This window comes from Ailuropoda melanoleuca, chromosome 11, assembly GCF_002007445.2.
Source record: "Ailuropoda melanoleuca isolate Jingjing chromosome 11, ASM200744v2, whole genome shotgun sequence".
NCBI classification, from domain to species: Eukaryota; Metazoa; Chordata; class Mammalia; order Carnivora; family Ursidae; genus Ailuropoda; species Ailuropoda melanoleuca.
In genome coordinates, this window is record NC_048228.1 from 99,568,390 (window position 1) to 99,593,336 (window position 24,947).

At 40.7% G+C, this 24,947-nt stretch overlaps 1 protein-coding gene across 4 annotated transcripts in view; it reads right to left on the reverse strand.

The window, feature by feature from the left end:
• Positions 1-24,947, reverse strand: part of C1QTNF7 (C1q and TNF related 7) — a 107,352-nt gene that overhangs the window by 3,941 nt on the left and 78,464 nt on the right. For 2 of the 4 annotated variants that reach the window (XM_019796428.2, XM_011221039.3), the window contains exon 2: positions 4,565-4,810. In XM_019796428.2, coding sequence (XP_019651987.1) covers positions 4,565-4,810 — 246 coding nt within the window. Of the gene's footprint in view, positions 1-4,564; positions 4,811-13,223; positions 14,219-22,242; positions 22,305-24,947 lie in introns of those variants that run through there. The other 2 variants (XM_011221041.3, XM_011221040.3) reach the window with 2 other exon arrangements.

Here is a 24,947-nt window from a genome sequence, read left to right on the forward strand (position 1 = left end):
TAGGACTGGAATCCAAGTCCTAGGGTAATGATGCTTCCCCTTCATCAAAGTGCCTCTTACCTTTGGGGCTGGAATCAAGAATCCTAAATTCTGTTTGGTTCTGCAGCTAAATGGTTGTATCATTTTAGGCAAGTCCCTTAATTTCTCTGGGTCTCCTTATATATAGAAAAGACATAATATCTGTGAAAGGATTTCAACAAATTCAAAATCACCACAGTGAAATATTTTCTGTTTGTCCAAATCTTTATAACTACATATCAACCATAAGCTAAATGCAGAGAAATTGTGATCATTGGTTGAAAAGGGTAAGCAACATCTATTTAATTTTTTAAACCATATATATATATATATAAATATATATATATATATATATAGAGAGAGAGAGAGAAATGTCATTTGATTTTTATGGTTAAATCCATTCCATAAATAATGTTTGTATAATGATATACCCTCAAAAAGTATCCAAATTATTGGTAATTTATGATATACTTTTGTAGTCAGGGAAAAATATTATTGATATACTGTGTAGTTTCACTCTTAACTATATTTGTCCTCAGGAACTTTTATTAAGCTAGGCCTTCTTATCTTGATAGTGCTCTGGTATCATTTATTTGAATATTACATTGAATATTACATGTATATTTGAATATTACATGTATATTTGAATATTACATGTATGAACTTAGTTATTTTTCAGTTATTTGGCAAATGTAGGAATGAAATGTTCTGGATAATGTAAATTTGAGGAGACTTAATGTTTTACCCTTAAAACATATGATATTTTGTTTTAATAATTTTGGAAAGAGGTTGTTAAACTATTTATAATTTACAGAAGATTCTAAGAATGAATGAAACCCTTTTTTTGGTGACCGGGATCAGTATTATTACTGATCACAGAACTGTCTTCAAGCTCTAAGTGGCTTTTGTTGTGAAGTTGAAAGTCCACTGGTCCCAGCCAGAATATACCCTGGTATCTAATTCTTGAAATAAGGCCATAATAGTCTGATCTTTTGCTTCTTTTTGATAGAAATAAAATATGAATACTATTTTACTGTTAAATTTATTTGTGAATCAAGGACCACAACTTCTAAATTGTTATTTTCATTTTCAATAGGAGCTTAACTTTCGCTGTCTCCATGAGTGACTTTGACATAATAATAAAAAAAATGTGACATCAGCAACAATTTCAACCATTAAATTTCATTATGTACTCCAATCCTCCTGGCTCTATGACTTTGGGTAAGTCACTTCTTGTCTGTGTTTCAAATACTGCATTTGTCATATGAAGAATTGGATTTAAGTCCAATCTCAGTGTTTGGATTTTCTATGGTTATTGAATCAGATAATCAGGGATTATCTATAATAACTTGAAGCAATTCTTCCTGTTTGCATGAAGGATTTGCACCGGTACTAAGGGCCAATTAATGAATAATGGAAAGAAGGGATACATCACTCTCCCTCTCCCTATTCAGTTAGACATATGCTTGGGTAGAGAGGAAAATTATGGAGTAGTGGTTAGTCTATGCTTACGTACTGACACTTGGAGAGAAAGAATTTCTTCTTAGTTCTCTAGGAAATGGGCTTACAAAGATTTCTTCTTCAGTGTTATTTTTCTCCCATCCATCCATCCATCCATCCATCCATCCATCCATCCATGGATTTATGTGTGCATGCATACATACATCTAAACCATGTAATATTGATCGACCGTCTACTACATGCTAGGCACTCTGCTAGGGGCTGGGTGGGACCTTGACATGAATGACACCTGTTCCACCCTCAAGTTAGCTGTTACTATGTATTATACTGTGATCTGCAAATATGGGTCATAGCTAAGTTCATGAATATCTAAAGCCATATAATAAACTAGAACAATCTGTTTCATGAGGTGGTTCTAGTGTTATTTGAAGATATGTATAGGGATGTGCATTCAGATTAAATTAAATGGTGATATTATGCTATGAGAGTCATTGCTATAGACTGGTGAGGGAGGCAGATATTTTTAACAGAACATTTCTCATTTGGTATAATAAGTTCTGTACTTATAATTTAAAGTAGAGAAGTCGGACAAAACTGTACTTGATTCTGCTTGCACTTGCTTAGATGCATGTGGTGGTGATGTTTACTAAGGTACATAAATGAGAAGATGTATGTGGTGTCATATGAGGGGACAGAAGAATCAAAGGCTATCAGCCGTGTTGTATCCAGTTCCAGCTGCATTAAAAGCTTGTCCTCAAAGCTCCAGAGCTCTGTTACTGTTGTTTTGTAAATGGGGTGTGTGTAACATTATTATTGTTGATTGTAATGATTTCTAACAGGATTATGGTAGACATTAAGTACTAAATGTAAAATTCCTGACACGGTAAGTTCTTAATAAATGGCTATGATGATGATGATGATATTGTAATTATATGTTTTTATATTGGCCTCCCACACCCCCGTGTTTGTTTATCAAGGCAAGGACAATGTCTAATTCATGTTTGTGTTCTCATTGTCTAGAACAGTAATAGGGGACAATTTTACCAGGGGCAAATTTACACTGCCCACCAAGGGATGTTTGGTGATGTCTGGGGACATTTATGCTGTCGTGGGTGGTAGGGATGCCACTGGTATCTAGCAGGATGCTGCTAAGTGTCCTACAATGCACAGGACAGCCGTCCCACAGTAACTAATTATTTGGCCCCAAATGTCATTAGGGTGAAGGCTGAGAAACACTGGTCTCGAATAATACAAGGTAGCAATATGTACACAAGAAGCTTGTTGAAGACTAATGCATGCGTGGATAGATGAATATGGGAGTGTAGCTGGCCTTGGATGGTTAAAATTGTAGCAATTATGAATGTTCAATTTAATATGAATGCATATCCACAAACCCGTTTTTAAATGACACTAGAACTACCTCATGAAGCCCATCACTCATTTCTGGTTTATTTTATGACTTTGGATATCCAGGAACTTAGCCATGACTCACGTTTGCAGAGCACTGTGTGATGTGACATGACAGCTAACATTTCCCGAGTGCCTACCACGTGGCAGCTTTTCTACCCAGTGTTTTATATGTATTGTTGTGCTTAATCATCACATCATCCTTTCTACCCCCAATTTACAAATGAGGGAACTGAGGCTCAAAGCAGCTATTTGCCCAAGGATACTAAGTTAGTCATTGAAGGAGCCAGGATTTGAGCCTAAATCCGACTGACTCCATTGCCTGCTTGTGCAAGCACTACATTATTGCTTCCAGACGCAGTGAACTAAGAGGGTTGGTCCTATGTAGCTCCGATCCTGGTGTTCCTACAGGATTTCAAGTCTATTCATGCTCACGGCACAGCAGTAAGTTGTATTCATAGATGTTACCATAGATAAGATGTTGAACCTTTACCTAAAGGTTTTTTATCTAATATTGAACAATATTCATACACATTTGGTAGCTACTGATTTTCCAAGTATTCTCTGCATGACAAATTCAGAAATGAATTATTATCCGGTAACTTGCATGTGTATTATGCTACTGTTTCACGTAACATCAGTATATCAGGTGCAACGACTAGATAGAGACCTGTTTCTTGGAACAGATTAACTTTTCTCTTCCTATCTTTTGTCCCAGCCTTTACACTCAGAAACTTGTTTTCAAAGATTGATGCCAAATCACTTCCTTTTTTAGAGTTAACACAGCTTCCGCAGAATTTCAATTCGGTTTACTCTGAAGGATTGCAGAGTCTGGCAATCTTCCTGGGCCAACTTATTTGTGGGGAAAAAAGTAAAAATTACTGGAGTAGTCGAGGGCAATTGTGTTCTCGTAAAGAGCTATAAGAATCTTTTTTTTTTTTTAAAGCTGTTACAGGATGGGTGGGAAAGAGACGAGCCAGGAAAGGTGGGCTATACTGTACTATGGTCATTTCATTTCTGAAAAGTAAAATTTAGAAGTCCTTTATGGAACTTTGCTCAGGATATTAGCACAGAGCAGGAGGGCACCAGTGATTTTGGTTCCTGATTCCTGCCTCTGCTTCGTCTGCCCATTTCCTTTCCTTGCCCATCTGTTTGCTATCTACCCAGGCCCTTGCACAGCCAGACATTGCCTGCTAGCTGTGATCGCCCTGTGGTCGCGGGCATCAGTGTTTGAATCACGCTCTGCCGGTCACTAGCAGTGAACTTCCATCTTCAGTAATTAATTTAACCATGCTATTGCTCTGTGTTCTCATCTGTAAAATGGGATAACTGAAAGAGTTGTCATTACAATAAAATAAGGTGGCAGGTAAAGAGTTTCAAGCAGTATCTAAAGCGTAGTAAGGGCTCAATATTAATTATGATTAAGGAAGGCGAAGTAGGGAAGGGATTTCAGGAGCAATTCTCGTTAGAAAAGGCAACAAAGAAAGGAAGCAGTTTAAGGTGGGGGTGAACCAGGGGTGCTTATTTATTTATTTTTTAAGATTTTTTAATTTGTTTGAGAGAGATACAGAGAGAGCATTAGCGGAGGGAGGGGCAGAGAGAGAGGGAGAGAGAATCCCAAGCCGACTCCCCGAGGAGCGCGAATGGGAGGAGTTTAGGGAACTTGATCGTTCATTACCTGCAGCCCCCTTTTCACCTTTCTCTCCTTTCCTGCCGTCTCTACCATCTCGTCCTGGAAGGCCGATCCGACCATGGGGCCCTGGGGAACCGTTTGCTCCAGGGGGTCCTGGAGGTCCGGGCAAGCCAGGGATGGTACAGATATACCTTGGGGAGTAGCTCTCTCCTTTGAACTGATTACCCCGAGGCTGTCCACTTGCATAAATGGCAAAACTTGTAACATAGAGCAAGATAAACATCTTTGGCTCTGGAAAAGAAACACAGGGACATCAATGCACCCTCTCAGGTGGGAGTTTTGGCATAAATGAACATGCAATGGGCATTTGAAATCACACACTCCAGCGCTTACCTCTCTATGCACGTATAAAACCCCAGTTTACACTCATCAGTCCCTTGGAAACTATTCACACTTCACTTATAGAGAGTTCTCAGTGTGCCACAGAAGGGTTGGTGGAGATGCAGGATTGATTTGAACAATTTCGAAATAAAGCCACTTGCTGCATTTTTCCCCGTAGGGTCAATGTTGGATTTTGAAAAACAATGCCTTTGTTTTGTAAAATAATGCATTAGTTTTAGAAAATTAGAAATTTATATGAATAAGGTAAACATCAACATTATCCTCACCAGTTAGAGATAATTATAATAATTTACATTTTGATACACACATCCTTCTGGTCTTTCTATGCTGTGCAGAAAGTGATACTCTGCCACTCTTGTATTTTTCGACTTTTTTCACTTAACAGTATATCATGAGCATATCTTCCCATGTTAAAAATTATTCATAACATTAAAAAATGCTGCATTTTTCTCCACTATCCTTTGTGTACACCATTCTCCATTGTGGATATTTCCTTCCAGTTTTCTGCCAATATAAACACTACGCTAGACATCGGTATATCTAGTCTTTGCGTGCATCCATGATCGTTTCCTTAGAATTTATGAGCTTTTTAAAGCAGGAGAAAAGAAGTGGCATTCTCAGGAAGACCATGTTTTTCACTTGATAACCATGTGTAAAACCAATTAGTGTTAATTGGAGTACTGTGCACGTCCTGCAGGGGGGTCTCAAACTTTAATTTAAAATCTGCTGGATACAATGCCCCGATGAACCATTAAGCCGTTAGCACCAAGGCTCAATTAAAGAGCTGAGTGAAATTAAACCATGCATGGTACCACATGCTTCTAGGGAAGCAGACAACAGGTCTCTTCGGCTATGATTTAATAGGACTTGGTTCTTCCCTCCACAAACAGGATCCTCAGAATGACAGATCCTGAGCATGACATTGGGCGTATAAGCTGAGGGGTGGGCGGGAGAGGCTGGGACACCCGATCTTCTAGGCTAAATGGTCCTTAGGATTAGCAGATTCTTGGATGGGACAATGTAGACACATGGTTTTAGGGTGGTGTAAATTAATAGTTTTCGGATAGCTGGACCTGTGCTTTAATAAGAAATCTCAACAACACTTGACGTATAAGCCTGGCATATACTCGCCCAAAGGAAATAATCATAAAATGTGAAAAAAGCAATCGGACGGAGTTTCCTTGCTTTTTGACAGCCACATCAGAAAATTAACCAGGCACACTGTACCAGTTTTATGATACCCATGGGGAAATTGCAACATCTTGGAATTAGACCTAGAAATGTGCCAGAGCATAGGAATGACAAACAGAAAAAACACAGTGTGCACATGTGGTTCAAAATATATCTGATTCCTAGAAATCTTATTAGTGAAAAACTGAGGCAACTTACCGACATATAGGCTCTGTATCCTTGACCAAATCTCCGTGTTACCACTGTCTCTCCCTGCATGTTCCCCCACCCCCAAATCCAGAAGAATATTTTTGCTGTGTACTGTCTGCTATAATATAGCACAAACTCAAAATTACTGATCCCATTGCTCAACTGGGATTAAGGCACTTTCTGAGAAGTCCAGAGGATCTCATAAAGATACCAGCCCTTTCAAGGGTGTTCCAGATGAAAGAAAATGAAAGAACGTTATATCCTTACCCCTGCCACAGTTAAAGCAAACTACAGTGATTAAATTGCTAGCTTTTTCTTGTAAAAAACTTATTAGAGGAGGTTTTGAGAAGGAATTTGAAAGAGAAGAGCATGCTCATAGGAGATGCTCATAAAAAGGTGTTTAAAGAGACATGGACTGGGAGGCTGTCACTGGGGCCAGGATCTGGTTCTGCAAGGGACTTGAAATTACATGGAGAGAAGGCACTTTGGGCCGTGGCATCTCAGACACTGGTGGAGATGCTGAAAACACAAACACACCAATAGCTGGGGACCAGTTACAAAGAAGCTCGTGGTAAGGGTCCAGGTTATGATGGGTAGAAGAAGCAGAAATTTTAAAGATGTGCTTGGAAGGATATTAATATTTCCAATAGCCAGGCAAAAAGGTGCTCAAAGAAGGTAAAAATGAACACAACTGAAACAGACGCATTCATTGACAAATGCATTAGAATATTGTCTGTGCTGTAGTCTACATGCTGGAAGCATCCCCAGTCAGAATTTTTTTTTTTTTAATTTTAGATGGGGAGGGGGCAAGGGAGGGGCAGAGAGAGAGGGAGAGCTAATCTTCAGCAGGCTCCAGGCTCAGGGCCAGGCTCCATCTCACAACCCCGAGATCATGACCCAAGTCGAAATCAAGAGTCGGGCGCTTAACTAACTGAGCCACCCAGGCGCCCCCCTGCCCCCCACCCAAGTTAGAATTTTTGAAAGGTACTCAAAATCATTATCCATTAACAATCCTCATTGGAACTGAGGAACCACACGACCTGGTGGCTGATGCAGGACGACAGCATGGTGGTAAGTGGCTACTTGAGTCTTGGGACTCAATTTACTAGGATAACCAAGGGGTGTGGGTATAATGGAAAACTACAGTGGCATCACCCTGCAATAGCTCTTCATTTTACTTAAAAGTCAAAAGCATCATGGTCCATGGTCTTCAAGGCCCTACTTGGTTGGGCACCTTCCCTCCTTACTTCTCTGACTTCATCTTCCTCTACTCTCCTTCCTGCTCTCCAGCTTCAGTCACTCCGAATTCCTCGGTGTTTCTCAATGACACCGGGAATGGTCTGCCTTAGGGCCTTCATACTGTCTCTTCCTTCTGTCTAGAACTCTGCCCCAAGACACCTACATGTCTCACTCTCTCATCTCCCTCTGTGCGTCTGCTCAAATACCACCCTCTCCCTGATGCCAGTTCTTACGCTGTATTTAACATTGCAATTTCCTTTTATACCTCCTGACCCCCCCATTCTGCTCTATTGTTTTCTCTACTTTGTACTCACCACCTCTAACTCACTAATTATTATTACCTTTATTATGCTTTAAAAATATTGTGTATCTCCATCTGATAGAATGTAATCTCCATGAGGATCAGGGACTTTGTCTTAGTCATTGACTTCTACAACCATCCAGAACAGTGTGTGTACAAAAAACTCAGGTTGTGGGCAAGGAAAAAGAGATTTTTGGGGGGGTAGGTCTGAGTTTTGTGAAAAACAAAATCAAGAACCAGAGAGAATGGCCTCTGAGAACATTACAAGGGAAAGAGAGACTTAAAGAAAAAATATTACGAGGGAAAGAGAAAAGAGAAACTTGAAGAAATATTCTGGAGATTTGTGGGTGACTTTCACCATGTTTGAAAAATACAGACAAAAGACTTGAGTTATTTTAATTTTGCATAGTCTAGAGTATTTAGACATATTTTAAATATTTCCTTTTTTGGTTTAGATAGAACATGTACATTTATAAAATTTAAAAAAGTGTACGCAGTGAAAAGTAAATCTCTTCTGCCTCCTCCCAGTCTTTCAGACATGCAGTTTCCCTCTCTAGAAGCAATCATTGTTGCTAGTTTATTTTGTGTCCTTCTTCCCCATGTTGGCACACTATATGCAACTTTCTGTACCTAGCTTTTTCAGGTAACTAAGAGATTTTGTCTTATGAGTATATATATATATATATACACACACACATACTCATTGTACATAGTTTATGACATGAGCCGCAAATAGCTTTTCCCGGTTTGCCTTTTCATTTTGTTCAATGCATTTAAAAATATTTTTATCATCAAAACATTCTTGGGGCACCCGGGTGGCTCAGTTGTTAAGCATCTGCTTTTGGCTCAGATCACGATCCCGGGGTCCTGGGACTGAGCTCCACGTCCGGTGGGGGATGGGGTCCCTGCTCAGTGGGGAGTCCGCTTCTCCCATTCTCTCTTCTTCTGCCCCTCCCCCTCAGCTCAGGCTCTCTCTTTCTCTCCTGCTCTCTCTTGCATGCTCTCTCTCTCTCTCTCAAATAAATAAAATATTAAAAACCCCAACATTCTTGAGGTTCTACTATTTTTAAAAGGTCTTCCTCACTTCTAGATAATAAAAAGATTTCTCCCGCTTTCAATTCTTTTGTTGTGTCATTTGTTCACATTTAATATTTGACCCATTAGAGTGTTTCTTTCTTTTTTTTCAGTTGAAGATTTATTTATTTATTTGAGAGAGAGAGGGAAAGAAAGACAGAGAGAGAGAGAGAACGTGGGGAAGGGGCCAAGGGAGAGGGTGAGAGAATCTTAAGCAGACTCTGAACTGAGCACAGAGCCCGAAGTAGGGCTCAATCTCACCACCCTGAGATCATGACCTGAGCTGAAACCAAGAGTTGGACGCTTAACTGACTCCGCCACTCAGGGCTCCTAGAATGTTTCTGGTAACAAGGGTGAGACAGGGATCCAATGGTATATTTTCAACACTTTATATTGAATAATCCATCCTTCACGCACTTTCCCACTGGTTTGCAGTGAACTTGGTTATTTTAGCTGGGACTGAACTATGTAGGTCATGGCTTTATAAACATTACAATACTTTTTACAGCTTTATTGAGATTTAATTTACACACCATAAATTTGGGTAATTTGACGTATACAACTCAATGTACACTATAATCCAATTTTAGATCATCTTCCAAACTACAAAAAGAAACTTCATACACATTTGCAGTCACTCCTCATACAAAATATTTTGAACGATTGCATTGAATATGCAAATTTATGTAGAATATGTGCTAAAATGTATTTTTTCCAACATCACGCTCCTTTGGAGTGAGAAAATCAAAGCTCTGGAAATATTGTTAATCTTGAACAGATCTGTCCTGGGATGTTAATGTATCCTATTTTTCTGCAGGGATTACAAAATAACAGGTTTTTAGTTTTTTAAACTTCTTTTTACTTTCTGGTAATTTAGGTTTCACAGCCTTTATGTTAATGTGTATTTTGAATCCGTAAAGCATGAATGTAGTATGTAGTGTTTTGTAAGATTTTTAGTGATAGAACTCTTTGTTCTTGATAAACGAGGCATGAAAAATACTTGGAGAAATACTGAATAAATCATTGCAAAAATTGAACTTTTAGACAATGGGCCCACAGATTGAGATTCCTTCTTTTTTAAAAAATAAAATAAACCCACGTATATACAGTCAACTAATATTTGACAAGGAAGCCAAGAATACTTCCTTCATGGGGAAAGCGTAGTCTCTACAATAAAATTGTGCTGAGACAATGATATTTATGTGCAAGAGAGTGAAACTGGATCCCCAAATTACACTCCTCAAAAAATCAACTCAGAATGGATTAAAGACTTAAATATAAGACCTGAAACCATAAAACCTCTAGAAGAAAACAGGGAAAAAGATCCTTGACATTGGTCTTGGCAACAGTATCTTTGGATATGACATCAAAACACAAGCAACAAAAGCAAAAACAAACAAGTGGGACTACATCCAACTAAAAAGCGTCTGCGTAGGAAAAGAAACATTCAACCAAAAGAAAAAGCTACCTACAGAATGAGAGAAAAAAAATTGCAAACCATGAATCAAGTAGGAGGTTAATTTCCTAAATAAAAAAGGAACCCATAAAACTCAACAGGAAAAACGAAATAATCGGATTAAAAATGGACAAAGGATCTGAATAGACATTTTCCGAAAGAAAGCATACAAATGGCCAACAGGAACATGAAAAGATGTTCAACGTCATTAGTCATCAGGGGCATGCAAATCAAAAGCACAATGAGATATTACCTTACGTCTGTCAGAATGGCTATCATCAAAATGAGAAGGCATAACAAGTTTTGCTGAGGATATGGTGAAAGGGAACCCTTGTACACTGCTGGTGAGAATGTAAACTGGTACAGCCACCGTGGAAAACAATATGGAGATTTTTCAAAAAATTAAAAATAAAACCACCAAATGATCCAGCAACCCCACTTCTGCATATATATCCAAAGGAAATGAAAACAGGATATCAAAGAGCTGTCTGTACTCCCACATTCATTGCAGCGTTATTCACAATAGCCACGACATGGAAGCAAGCTAAATGTCCATTGACAAGTGAATGATAAGGAAAATGTGGTATATATACCATGGAATATTATTCAAGCCATAAAATGAAGGAAATCCTGCCGTTTGTGACATCACGGATGAAACTTAAAAGCATTATACGATGTGAAATAAGTCAGAGAAAGACAAACACTGTATGATCTAACTTGCAGAAACAGAGAGTAGAATGCTAGTGGCCAGGGGCTGGAGTGTGGGGAAAATGGGGAGACGTTGGTGAAATAATACAAACTTCCACTTATCAGCTGAATAAGTTGTGGGAATCTAATGTGCTGTGTGGTGTCTATCATTAAGAATATTGTCTTCTTGTATACTTGAAAGAGAATAGATCTTACTGCACGCAATTATGACACACAGAAAATGTTCTCACTGTACATGAAAAATGATAATTATGCGAGGTGATGGATGGTGTTAACTAATCTTTTTGTAATAATCATTTCACAATACATACAGGTATCAAACCTTCACATCGTAGACCTTCAACTTACACAACGTTATATGTCACTTCTATCTCAATAAAGCTGGAAAAAATGGTATTGGTAGAATGTAATAGGGTGCACTGCTGTGCAAAATGGTAAATTAATTCCTCAAAAAAAGTAATCTAGAATTACCATATGATCCAGCAATTGCACCTCAGGGTATGTATCTAAAAGAAGTGCAAACAGGGACTCAGATATTTGTACATCCATGCTCATAGCAGCAATCTTCACAAGAGCCATCAACAGATGAATGGAGAAACACGATATGGTATATACATACGATGGAATATTATTCAACCATTAAAAGGAAGGGAATTTCAACCCAATCTACAACATGGAGGAATCTCGAGAACTTTATGCTAAGTGAAATAAGCCAATTATGAGAGGACGAATACTGTATGATTTCTACCTGTAGGATGTATCTAGAATAGTCAAGATCATAGAGACAGAAAGTCAAATGGTGGTTGCCAGGGGCTGGGAAATGGGGTGGGGGGTTCATGTTTAATAAGTGCCAAGTTTCAGTTGGTGAAGATGAGAAAGTTCTGAAGACGCACGGTGGTGCGATGGTTGTAAAGCAGTGCGAATATACTTGCTGCCCCACGACCATACGCTGCAAAATGGTAAAGTGTATGTGATGTCTGTTTCCCCACAATACAAAGTACTAAGTGAAAAAAACAAGATGAGTTGGGATGCAGGGAACCTACTAGTATTTTTATGACTGTGCTGGGTGTTCTAAAACATCGCTTACTTCACCCCTACCCCTCTTTTATGCAGTAGGTGATATGATCTTCATTTTATAAATAAGAAAGTTGAGAGTCTGAGGGCTCATGTCCACACAGCCATACAAATGGCAGAGGCAGGATTTGAACTGAGCTCTTTTTGTCTCCAAACACTCAAGTTTTCTCCCACATCATGTGAGGGGAACTGTAATATTACTTCATGACAAAGGGCTGGACTCAATTATTAATGCGACTTGAGGCTGTATTTTGCCTGGAAACCATTAGGAAGAAGATAGGTAACTAGGGGTGGCCAAAATACGACATATCCTTGGCCTGGCGAGGAAGAGATTTCACAACAGCAGTCTCTGTCCTTCTCTGGCTGCACTAGGAGTGGCTCTAGGAGTGAGCAAGACAGGGTGGAGACCTGAGGTGTTCACATCCCAGCTGCTTCTGTTGTGTGGTTCCTCAGCTCTGTGCTTGGGGCCCCAGTTTCCCTCCTCAGACCTGCCTCTCCTGTTGGCCATGCAATACCTTCCCTTCTGTCACTATGCAGCGAGCAGCACCTCACACCCATTTATTCAGTGGTATGGCTATCTATTTAGCTTGATTTTCTCCCCCAAAATATAAACTCTATGCCCCCAACATTTTTCGGACAAGACTCGTCTGCAGTGGAGCCTCCACAAAGATTGAATGAAGAAAAGAGTCATTCATCAATATTTCCTTAAAGAGCAGCTTGTGATTTACAAAGCTTTGGCTGTTTTATGCAAAGTGCTACGATGGCACGACAGTAAAAAATGCTGACATTTGGCAAACATTTTGGAGTCTACGGAGCAATGTTAAGTCCATACCATCTTTCCAAACCACACTTTTGTGGGAGGTTGGACAGGGAATTGATATCTCAAGAAGTCAGGCAACTTGTCCATGGCCACTCGGCTAGTGTCAGACCAGAGATTTGAACCCAGGCCTTCAGTTTCATGGAATTTTTTAGCAGAGCTGCCTGTTTAATAAACTCAGAAAGCTACCGTAATGAAACGGGCCACTGCATCTACATTTGTCAAAGTTCTATAAAAAGAGTAAACACCATACCTTGCTCTGGGTTGGTGGGTTGCTCCAGGATTCTAAATCCACAAGACACTGGGGATCTTTCATGAGAGCTTCAGCGAAAAACTTGCTTTGGTACCAGACAGAAAAAGAGATCCAAGTTCTCAGAGGTTTCCAAATAGTTGTGCTAAAAATAATTTTCTCCTTTAGTCCCAAAGAGCCAGAGGCCCTGGAAGTCATTCATGGGGTGAGGCTCAGTCAGGGGCTGGTCAGAATCACGGTTTTGTTTGAGATAAACCTGAAGCTCCTGCTCTCTTTGACGGGTAAGTTTAGAAGTACCTCCATCTCTGTGTGTCGTGGCCTCTTTTTCAGATTTGTTTACTTAAGTTTTCCCCTCTTCATTTGTTTTCCACTGAGTGGAAGTTTCAGGAAAAAAATTACTCACTGACTGGAAATTAGTTGTTAACTTAGAGAAGAGTCATTTCCTATTTGAGACTTTTCAAGGTAGAATCTTCAAATTCTGGAGACTGGGTATGGTCTCATGGAACAAACAAGGAGGGGTGGTAAATAGTCTCAGTAAATATGGCGGGAAAAGGCCCCTCATCCTTTGTGCTGCGAAATGGAAGAGGGCTATGAGCACTGCACTGATCTTTTCTTTGTTCTCTGCTGAATGGGTAAATGATTAGGTATTTTTAGAAGACTGATATGTCTTTGTTACTCTAGAGAACTGATCATAACAACTCAAAAGGCAGAATGGTTCTCCAAAGCCTGTGACTACTCATCTTCGATGCAATCAATTTCTTTGTTTCCTTCTCATACGTACTTCTCACATCTCCTTAGCAACAGCAATATATAATTCATGATGTCATTTATGGAAATTCAGTGACTGAAAAATCTTGTTTTTATCTTGCTTTCCCCACCATTCTTCTCAAGCATTTGAGAATGCTAATTGTATTTTCAAAGTTATCGAAGTGGATACTGACGATAAATTTGACCAAGAAGATGGATGGGCTCCCCATCCCAATAAGCTTCATCTTGCCCTAGTTATCCACCCTCCCGTCTGGAAGAAATGGTCTTTTGAATTTGTTGGCTGTCCAAAATATGAATGCTATCACGAGGTAGTAAAAACCACATTGGGTACAGAAGTGAGACATTTAGTTTTTTGCTAAATTAGAGAAGGATCTTTTTTTCAATTGAGTAAATTTGACATGTAACATTGTAAGGTGTACAATGTGTTACTTGATATATTTATATGTTGTAATATGGTTGTTGTTGTCATCATATTACTTAGTTATACAATAGTATTGTCTGTATCGTGCCTTAGATCTCTAAGGCTTATTTATTGCTCGTTACAAGTTAGTACCCTTAAACATCTTCAGTTTTATTCCCCTCCTTCTCTAAACACAATTTTATAGAGGATGATCTTAATCAGATGTCCCTGGGTTTGTCTTCTCATCCTCAAAATGAAATGGTATCTTTCATTATTTCTAAGTTTTCTCACAGTTCTTAATATTCTCCAACAACATGCTTGTGCCCGATGAGATGGCATTTGTAAAAAATGCCACTTCTATACATATGGGTAGAGGTACAAGTCACCCTGAAGGAGATATATATTGAGAGAAGTCACTCAAGTGACTCTTTAAATGCTGTGTATCTAAGTAGGCACTTGCTAGTAGCTCAATGAAGGTTTTTCCTCTCAGGGATCTTTGGCTGGAGAGGTGTTGAGATTATTTTCTTAAAGTATCCATGGTCTTCTAGAAGGAAGGAACCAAGGGTCCAATTCCTCTCCATAATGCAAATTTAAGGAAATTAGTCATGGACTATAGGGTTGGCCTGGTCCAAAGCCTGTCATCAAGAAAGGGCACAATAGATCACAGAATGGAACTGACCAGAAGGTAAGTGGGAATCTGGACAAAAAGGCCTAAAGAATTTTGGGGTGGTGGTTTTGGTACAGTACATAAATGAAGCTGCAAGTTTGTCTGCTTTCAGTCATTCTGTCAGAGAAGATATCCTTTGGGGGACAGTGGTTAAACACACAGTGGTGGATTAAAAGGATTATTATATTGGAACTTAGTAAGGGACTGATATGGGGTCAGCAAGAAAATCCCCTACAAAATTATCTACAGGAATGTCCATGACTAGTGTTCAACGGTGTCACCATTTGGTGGCAGCTAAATCAATGGGAAGGCTGGACAATCCAATGTTTTGTTTTGTATGTTTTACCTGGGTTGGAAATAGGAATGATCCTTTGAACCAAGCAAGCCTAGAATTCTCAGATTGTTCATGGAGGGGAGGATTGAGGTCTTGAGTAGTCTATGTGCTAATAAAAGCAAATGGAATCCTAGCAATTCATTGAAAGAGAAGAATGGCATGACAGTATTGAGCTTAAACAGGCAGAGCAGGTCACTGGGGTAAAATGCTTCCATTAGTTCAATGCCAGTAGACCACCACACAACAAACCTTTGTCATACATAAGACTTGACTTGATTCTCTGACTTCAAGGAATCTCCTCACTCCCCACAATGAAGTGTTCTAACAGGCTGAACTATAACACCAGTCCTGACAAGCTTAACTTCAGGTGTTTCAGCCTTTGGATGTGTTAATTTCTTTATGTAAAGTGATGACTTCTTAATGGGCTTCCTTAGTCACTCTCTGAAATTGCACAATCTCTGTCAAAGAACTTAGAAATAGTTTCTTGACCTCCAAAAGCGACAGATATATTCTTATATTACTGCCTTACCTTGGCCAAATATTGATAACATTTATGGGTATTTACATTTGCTTTCCTGTATCATTCACAACTTCCTTAATTCCCCTTTAATGTTTGATGATAAAGTTTCTTGTATTAAGGTATCACACTATTTTTTCCTGTTCTGCAATAATAGATTTTAAAAATTATTTTCCATCTCAGATAACTCGTTATAATCTGTATCTTCCCGGACATATTCTTCACAAAGAGACCTCGCCTTTGAAATTGTCTCCTAGAGCATTCAGAGCTCTGATGGGGCTTAAGCTTATTAGTGATTATTTCGCTCAGCTTTTTTGATGCTTTTTTAAGAGACAATGGTGAAAGTGATGGGTAAAATAATAAGCTGAAGGGAGTATTAGCTGAGAGTAAAAAATCAGATTCTGTTTTTACCTGCCAGTCATGCCAAGGCCAAGGTCTTCCTCTGCCTTTCCTACGCAGAGAAGTTTTTCCTCTCAGTTTGTGCTTTGGTTTTCCTGTAGCTTTAACTCACTTTTCAACTGAATTCAGTTCAATCTAGACCAATCCAATCAATGTCCACAGAGCATCTAACAGTGTGCTGGTTCGGCTCTCAAAAAAAGGGTTCAGGTTTGTAGTTTTGCCAAAAAAAAATTTTTTTTGGGGGGGGGTTTAATACTCCCATGATGTGGGTGCATGCATTTTGTTTTCTTTGGGTAGATATCCAGTGGTGGAATTTGGGGATCATACGGTATTTTTAATTTTTTAAGGACCCTCCAAACTGTTTTCCACGGTAGCTGCACCAATTTACATTCCCACCAACAGTGCACGCAGTTCCTTTTTCTCCACATCCTCACCAACATTTGTTATTTCTTGTCTTTTTGATTTTAGCCATTCTGATAGGTGTAAGGTGATATCTCATGGTGGTTTTGGCTTGCATTTCCCTGATGACGAGTGATTAAAAAAAAAACAAAACACCTCCCATCATGGCCAATTTTAAGCCACCAACATGACCTTGACCAAATGCAAAGTTGGGAAGATATGTGCAGAACTGGCCATTTTGCTAGGTACTAGAATTATTTAAAAAAGGTTCTAGCTGATACACAATGAACACTTATATGTTACGACATTACATCATTACTTCCCTTAATCTTCACTATACCCTCTTGAGGTGAGTAATTTTATCATCCTTCTTTTGTAGACGAAGACGGTAGGTAGTCTGATCTGCAGTTGGCTCACCCAAGCACTATACCATATACCTCCCCAGAGTGTTGCTAACTTTAGAAGATCAGGTTCCTGCATCCAAAGAGCTTTCAGGCAGGTGGAATGCACACCTGACTCTTCTTCCTTCCTGGAGCCCTAGATTCTGTCTGAAATCTAATCTCTTTCTTTCCTTGGTTCTTTACTTATCTCATCTCCTCTGGCTTACAAGTTCCTACTAATCATATCTTCCCAGCCCCTTTCTTCATCTGCTCATATTTTTCATCCTTATTCGTTGCTTTGTCCAGAAAGTCTCCTTGATGCTTCTGAAAGTCTCCCTGATGCTCCCCATTAGGTACAACCTTGTCTTCCCTTGAACCCTCCTGGCACATTATTTGGACTTTCCTTATGCACTTTAGCTCATGGATTCTCAATTAGATCTATTGATTCAATATATCAGCAGATTAGGTCAAAGCATTTGTATTTTTCAAAAGGTCTATGAGTAATTCGGATGGACAGCCAGACTTTGGGAATCTTTGCCTGATCTTCTCTTGTTCATATGATGTCCCCTCTATTAGTCCTTCTAAACCACAGGGTTCCAGTCGTACGAATCTGGTCTTTTCCCTCTTTCATCTTGTTCTTCTACTTATTACTTCGTCACATATTCATTGATCTGTTACTATATGCTAGCTACTGAATGCTTGGTCTTGGTATTCAAGGGAGAGTAAACATAGAGCCCTCATAGAGGAAAAGTCTAGTGAAGAAGACAGACATTCATCAAATAATCACAGAACTATGTCTAACAGGATGTTCAGTTGGACTTTGCATAATCTTGGAGTTTCAACTGAAGACTCAAAGCAAGGCATAATGGGCAATCAGTGTCCACACATCCATTTCAGACTTGCTAAGAACATCTGATCTGACACTGACCAGTGTTCATGTTCCATCCACATAAAAGAAAACTAGAAGTTCAAAAATGATTTATGGTTAAAGATAGGCTTCAAAGTAGAGACTTATTAGCTGATAAGGGAGTGCTGATGAGCTCTCCCCTCCTTTCCTATGAGGGAGGTAAGAGGAGAGTGATACCCACTCTCCAGCCAGGTATCAAGGACACCAAGAGATCACCAATAGTGTGAAACGTTCCTGTAAGAAAGAAGCTGTTTATTCCCCAGTTGGATGTTTAACTAAACTGTGAAGTTAAAGCCTTGCAGCTTTCATGGGATTAGAGAAATGTGATAAACAGGTTCTGGAGAGCTTGACCCACCCCTGGAGGTTGATGTCTTGTGGGCTCATAGAAACTAGAGAATTCTAGCTCTGTAAAGTCAGAAGGCTGCCAGAGAAGGGAGCCAGTGTAGGGTTAGCCATTAGAGAGGCAAGCATACATGAGTTTCCCAAGAGGCAAGTGGTACCAAGGATGAAGCTGGGGTGGGGCCATCTAGATGGGACCTTAAGCCAGGACAGAGTTCTCCTAGAGCAAGGTAGCCATTAAGAGTCACTGAGTACATCACTGAGTATAGAAGCTGAGGCTGGTGCAGGGTAACAAAAAGTACCAACCAAGAAGTGAATCACCCAGTCAGGGAACTGTGTAGTATGGAGGTCTCTCAGAAAGCTTCCAGTGATCCTGGGAATATGTTCAACTAGAGAGAGCTGGCCTTTGAATATGGGGCACACCTGTGTGTGGTAGGAGAGAACCACGCAAATAGCACACACTGAGCAAAAACACTTTGATCGTGGTTTTCTAATTCTTTAATGCTCTGATCAGACTCTAGACATGTTTAAAGTAGAAGGAGGAAGAAGAGATGGGGGAAGAGTGAAAAACCATGGCAGATCCTGAGCTGAAGGCATGGAAAGGGAACAGCCTGTGTTTTGGATGTGAAATGAAAGTTATGATTTAGATTTGTCTTTTTAATATCTGAAAGTGAGTCACAATGAAATAATGAAACTGGGTCATGTAACCGAAAATGACCAGAAAGTTAAGGAATTTGCCTGAGATGTTATGAAAGGACAGAGAAGAAGGATCCAAAAGAATTTGACTAGAAGAAGTGGTGGGAGAAGCATGAAGTTGTTTCTTACTTATATCAAGGACAGATAAGGTCATTTGATAACCAATAAACTCTGGAGAGTGTTCGCAAGGAAAGATGAAGGGTATTTCCGGAGTGTTTAGCAGGGCAACATAGCTATGGATCAGGGAGGGCCTGCCTAGAGATATGGCATCTGGCCTAAATATGAAACAGGAGCTGGCATTAACCAGTAAGAGGTTGTGAGAAAACACTTTCAGGCTGAGGGATTGCCATGTGCAAAGGTCCTGAGGTAAAAGAGGATAGTATTTTTTTTTAAGATTTTATTTATTTATTTGACAGAGAGAGACAGCCAGCGAGAGAGGGGACACAAGCAGGGGGAGTAGGCGAAGAAGAAGCAGGCTCATAGCGGAGAAGCCTGATGTGGGGCTCGATCCCAGAATGCTGGGATCATGCCCTGAGCCAAAGGCAGACACTTAACAACTGCACCACCCAGATGCCCCAAAAGAGGATAGTTTTGAAAGAAGGCCATGAAAAGAAGCACAGGAGAGCATGAGCCTGGAGGGAGGATGGCTTTCCCAGCCATGGAAGGTTCTGGTCTTTTTCCTGAGGTGGTAGGAGTCCCTGAAGGACCGCGAACAGGATTTTATGAGCCAGGCTATCAAATCTCCCTCAACCCCGATAGGTTACAACAATGAGCATAATAGACATTGAGGTGCTGCCTGTTTGCCACTTTCCTGGCTTTTCAGTGTGATTTCTGAACCCAGTCTGCTTTCACTATAGGGAAAGAAGTGAGTTGTTGAACGATAGGAGAAAGAAGGAAAGAATGGGGGATGTAAACAGAAGGGGGAATGAACCAGGAGAGACTGTGGACTCTGGGAAACAAACTGAGGGCTTCAGAGGGGAGGGGGGTGGGGAATTGGGCTAGCCCGGTGATGGGTATTAAGGAGGGCACGTATTGCATCGTGCAGTGGGTGTTATATGCAAACAATGAATCATGGAACACTACATCGAAAACTAAGGATGTACTGTATGGTGACCAACATAACATAATAAAAAATTAAAAAAAAAAGAAGTGAGTTCTTGTGAGAAAAGTAGTTTTCATGTTTAAAAGTAAGGCAACTCACTCACTCATGGAATGAACAAATGTTATTGATCCCTACTGTGTGCCAGGCACTGTCCCAGACCCTGAGGATCAGAGCTGAAAGAGGAAGACAGGATCCTGATGTGCACGGAGCTCACATTCCAGCAAGAATTTCATGCCACCAGGGAAGGAAGGACCCTCAGAGGGCATCCGCCTGCTTTTCCCATTTTACAGACCAAAAAACAGATGTAGTGAGAAGAAGGGACTTGCCCAAAGGTCACAATGACATACACTGATAGAATTAGAACTTCAGGTCCCTGTATGATTTGCAAGAGTCACTCCTTGCATAGCATAGCCTCTCATCCAGCCCTCATTCTTAACTTCACATAGAGAAGACACTGCAGTATTCTTTATATATAGAAATATCCATTATTGGGGATAATCGAGAATTAACAAATAACATTACCCCAACCATAAGACTTGATCCTCGCCCTTATGTCCAAAATATCACTTCTTATATTTTAATCATAAGAAATGCTTTAAAAATTGCAGAAAATTTCAAACACACACAAAAGTGATGCATACTTAGGCCCCAGGCACCCAGCAGCCAAGTGCAAGTTACCCAAGGGGAATACGGTTTCCTTGGTGCCCCCTGTTCACTTAGGCTCCCTTCCCCACAACCCCTGCATTTGGTAGGTTTTGAAGCAAATTCCACATATCATATCATTTATTCTGTAACTATTTCAGAAAACTTAGGAATTTTTATCATCTTGGATAACAAATAACAGAGCTATTGCCACCCTGCAGCTCTATTGGCCCTTGAGACCTCTTAACCAAAAATGAGCATAGTTTAGATAAGTCAAAAATGTCTTAAAAGCACTTTACTCACAGACTGCCATAGTGTGCACTTTGAGTTCTGAAATGTAATTTTATGGGGCTGTCAAGCTTTTTCAGGGACGTTTTCAGAGTGCAGTGGGAGCTCTCTGATGACCCGTTACAGAAATTCCAAGAAGCCGAGAGTTCAGTAGGGAAGACTGTGCAGAGCTGGTCTTCCATGCAGCCCCACGTCCAGGACGGGCCCTGCTGGGACCAGCGGTGGCAGCGTTTGGCTTTTGCTAACAAAACCTGTCGAACTGTCCTGAGATTGTTTAGGAAACACCGGAGAACCAGTGCTGTTTTCAAAATGCCACGTAATCCTGGAGTCTCGGAAGCTGAAGGCTAATGGGGTGATCTGAGTTGCCTTGAGAGCCAAAGTCCATCGGCACAGAATGGGGCAGGTCAGCCCCGGAGCAGGTGTCTGGAAGGCTGGACACCACTGCTTCCATCCCCACTATGGTGCTGTCTGTCGAGAGAGATGAGGGGAGAACTTGGGCAGGGACAACTGGGCTGACAGACCACGAGAGCAAAACCTGTGTGTCTGCTTCACAACCCTATGCCTCCAGGTTGTGCCAACTTCAGTTTGCACACTTTCCTGAGAAATATGGGGCATATGAGAGCCACTGTATCTTTGTGTGTCTGTGCATGCTCTTTTTTTTTAAAACATTAAGATATGATTGACATATAACATTATATCCGTTGTAGGTGCAAAGCATAGCGATTCAGTATATGTGTCTATTGAGACATGGTCACACAGTCTAATTAACATCCATCACCACACATAGTTACAAATTGGTTTTTTTTTCTTGCCAGGAGAACTTTTAAGGTTTACTCTCTTAGTAACTTTTAGATGTGCAGTGCACTGTAAACGGTAGTCCCGGTGCTCACATGGGATGCTCTGGACTTATTTAGTTTATAACTGAAAGTTTGTACCTGTTGGCCCCTTTCACCCATGTTGCCCACTCTCTCCACCCCCAGCCTTTGAAAGTACCAATCTGCTTTCTGGAGGATGAGTTTGGGTTTTGGTTTTGTTTTTAGATTCCCCATGTAAGTGAGATCATACGGCGTTTGTCTTTCTCTGTCTGACTTATTTCACTTAACATGATGCCCATCCATGTGGTGGCAAATGGCAGGATTTCCTTCTTTTTTATGGCTGAATAACATTCCATTGTATATACATACCACATTTTCTCTATCCATTCATCCATCGATGGACACTTAAGCTTGTTTCTGAGATGCCGCATCTTTGAATGATGAAAAATAAAAAAATAGTTACCATTTATCAAGTGTTTATTGTGGCAAGGCACTGTCCTAAGCACTGTATATGTATTTCTTGGCTATTCTTTACCCTGAGTCCGGGAGGTAGCTGCTAGGACTTCCTCACAGCGCACAAGGGGACCGAGGTTAGGGGCAGGTTGGCAGTGCTGCTGAGGGCAGAGCTGGACTCCAAACCCTCCTCCTCCCCAGCCCAACAGCCTCCAATCAGCCTCCTGGTTGTTTCTACTGCAAAGCTTTCTCGCCCCTCTGCCTGTCTCTGAGACTCTGCCAAAATGCAAGTGATCGTGGCTCACTTTCTTGCTATAGCAAGTTCAGAATAAATAGCTTTTTCTTATTGTCATCTGGTTCGTCTTCACGTATTTCCACAATGTGGATGCCCGCAATCCTTTGTTTCATTTCTCAATTTGTCTAAAGTTCTGGAAGGGAAGAGGGGTACTAGTCATTGGGGTCCCAATAAATGTGGGGAAGCCAGCCCCTACTTTTAAGGGGTTTGCAATCTCTATGGGGAATCTAGGTTTCTGGACATGAGTTATACCTGATATAGACTCAGGTACAAGAATGCACCCCTTATAATGTGCTCCTCTGGGGCAAGAACACTGTCTTACTCACCGATGCCAACCACATGCGGCCCAGGGCTAGCATCTAAAGGTGCTCAGTATATACTGGGGGATTAATGACTCATTCTAATTAGATTCCAGAATAAGAGCAAGGAAGTGAGTCTTCAATGCTGATTGGGTTCTGGACGCAACCACTGACCGGTATGGTCCACCAGCCACGTGAGTAGCTCCCCTACTTCCCCGTCTCTCCCCTGGCCTCTTGCAACAGCCTCTGACGTCCTCTCTCCGGCCTTGCTGCTTTCTGCCTTCAAGTCCAGGCTCTCGTGTATTACTAAAGTGAACCCAAACAATGGGCACTTGATAAACGGATATTTGCTAGATGAGTGAATAGTATCACTTTCCTATTTAAATTCATTCCAGTAGTTAAATCCGCTCTGTAATTTTTTTGACCCAAAATATCCATTCGATAGAACTTTGCCACAGGGCAAATGCAAGGGAAAATCACAGAAGGCACAAATGGGAAGAGGGATTATTTGCTGCTATGTGGGGTGGCTTCGGTTGGAATGGTGAGACCCACCTTGCTCTTGGATTCCCAGAACACCTTGGGAGCCAAAAACATCTGCTCGCCCTTCCAGCTGGCTCCATGGGGCCGCTCTTTCTCTAGTGGTCACTGAGAGGTACGTATCTACCCTCCCAGGACATTAGTTAGTGGGCCAGGACAAGGGACCTATCTGAAGGGTTGCAGCTGGCCTCCCAGAGGGGGTCCTTCGAGAGGCTAATAATAGTCAACATCAGTTTGTTTCTCAGAGTCCATAGTCTCTCATGCTTTATTCCCCCTTCTGATGACCCCCCCCTTTCTTTATCCCTTTCTTCTCCTACCGATCTTCCTAGTTCTTATGTTCCATAGATGAGAGAAACCATGATAATTGTCTTTCTCGGCTTGACTTATTTCACTTAGCATTGGAGGGGGGTGGGGGAATGGGATAGGCTGGTGATTGGTAGTAAGGAGGGCACGTTATTGCATGGTGCACTGGGTGTTATACGCAACTAATGAATCATCGAACTTTACACCAAAAACCAGGGATGTACTGTATTGGTGACTAACATAATATAATAAAAAATATTATTATAATAAAAATAAAAATAGAAAATAAAAACATGGTCTTCAAATTGGGAAACAGTAAAAAAAAAATAGTCAACATCATTTGTGCAGACTCCTAATTTGAAGGCAGCAAATAACAGCAGCCATTTATGAAGCACCCACTACAGGCGAACCATAGTGCATCCTGACCACTTAGGGAAGTAGGTGTTATTATCTGCTTATTACAGACGTGGACAGTCAGGATCCCAGATGAGAGAATTTGCAACGGTCATGCAGCTACTAAGTGAGAGATTTGGCATTCAAACTCAGATTTTTCTGACTCCCTCAATCGAAACTTTAGTTTAATACGAAGACAGCAATACTGCTTAGCTCCTACAATTGTTGTAAAGATTAATTGGAATAGTCCACAGCAAATGAGTCCCACATTGACTAGAGCACAGTAGGCACTCAGGAACTACTAAGTGAGTTAATATAGCTGGCATTACCCTTGCTGCCCTATTGCTGCTTCGGCTCCTGTTCTCTGATGAATTGTCTGTCCTGTGTTCTCTGTGCCTACTTCTTTGCACTTGAAAACCACCCAGGGGTCTGTCTTTGGTTGCAGGGAGGCCAGAGGTTAACATGGCCATTTAACGATGAAACCTTTCTATCCTGGGGGTTTTGAGAGTGTCTGTGTGACATTATCTAGGCAGAAAAGTAGTGATGATGGTGGTGACAATAATAATAATAATAATAATAGCTTACATTTGAAAAACCCTAAATTCACTTCTTTGTGGGCATTTCAGTTCTATTCCAACTGCCCAGTGTTTCTAAATGTCTACCCAGCTAACAGAAGACCCTTGTTCTCTGCTTTGCTTCTTGCTGAAAACATTTGAGGCATTCTGGGAGGAGACCCAGGGACATGAGCCAGTCTCAGAGTTAAGAGTGACAATAGACCCAACAAAGCAAGGATT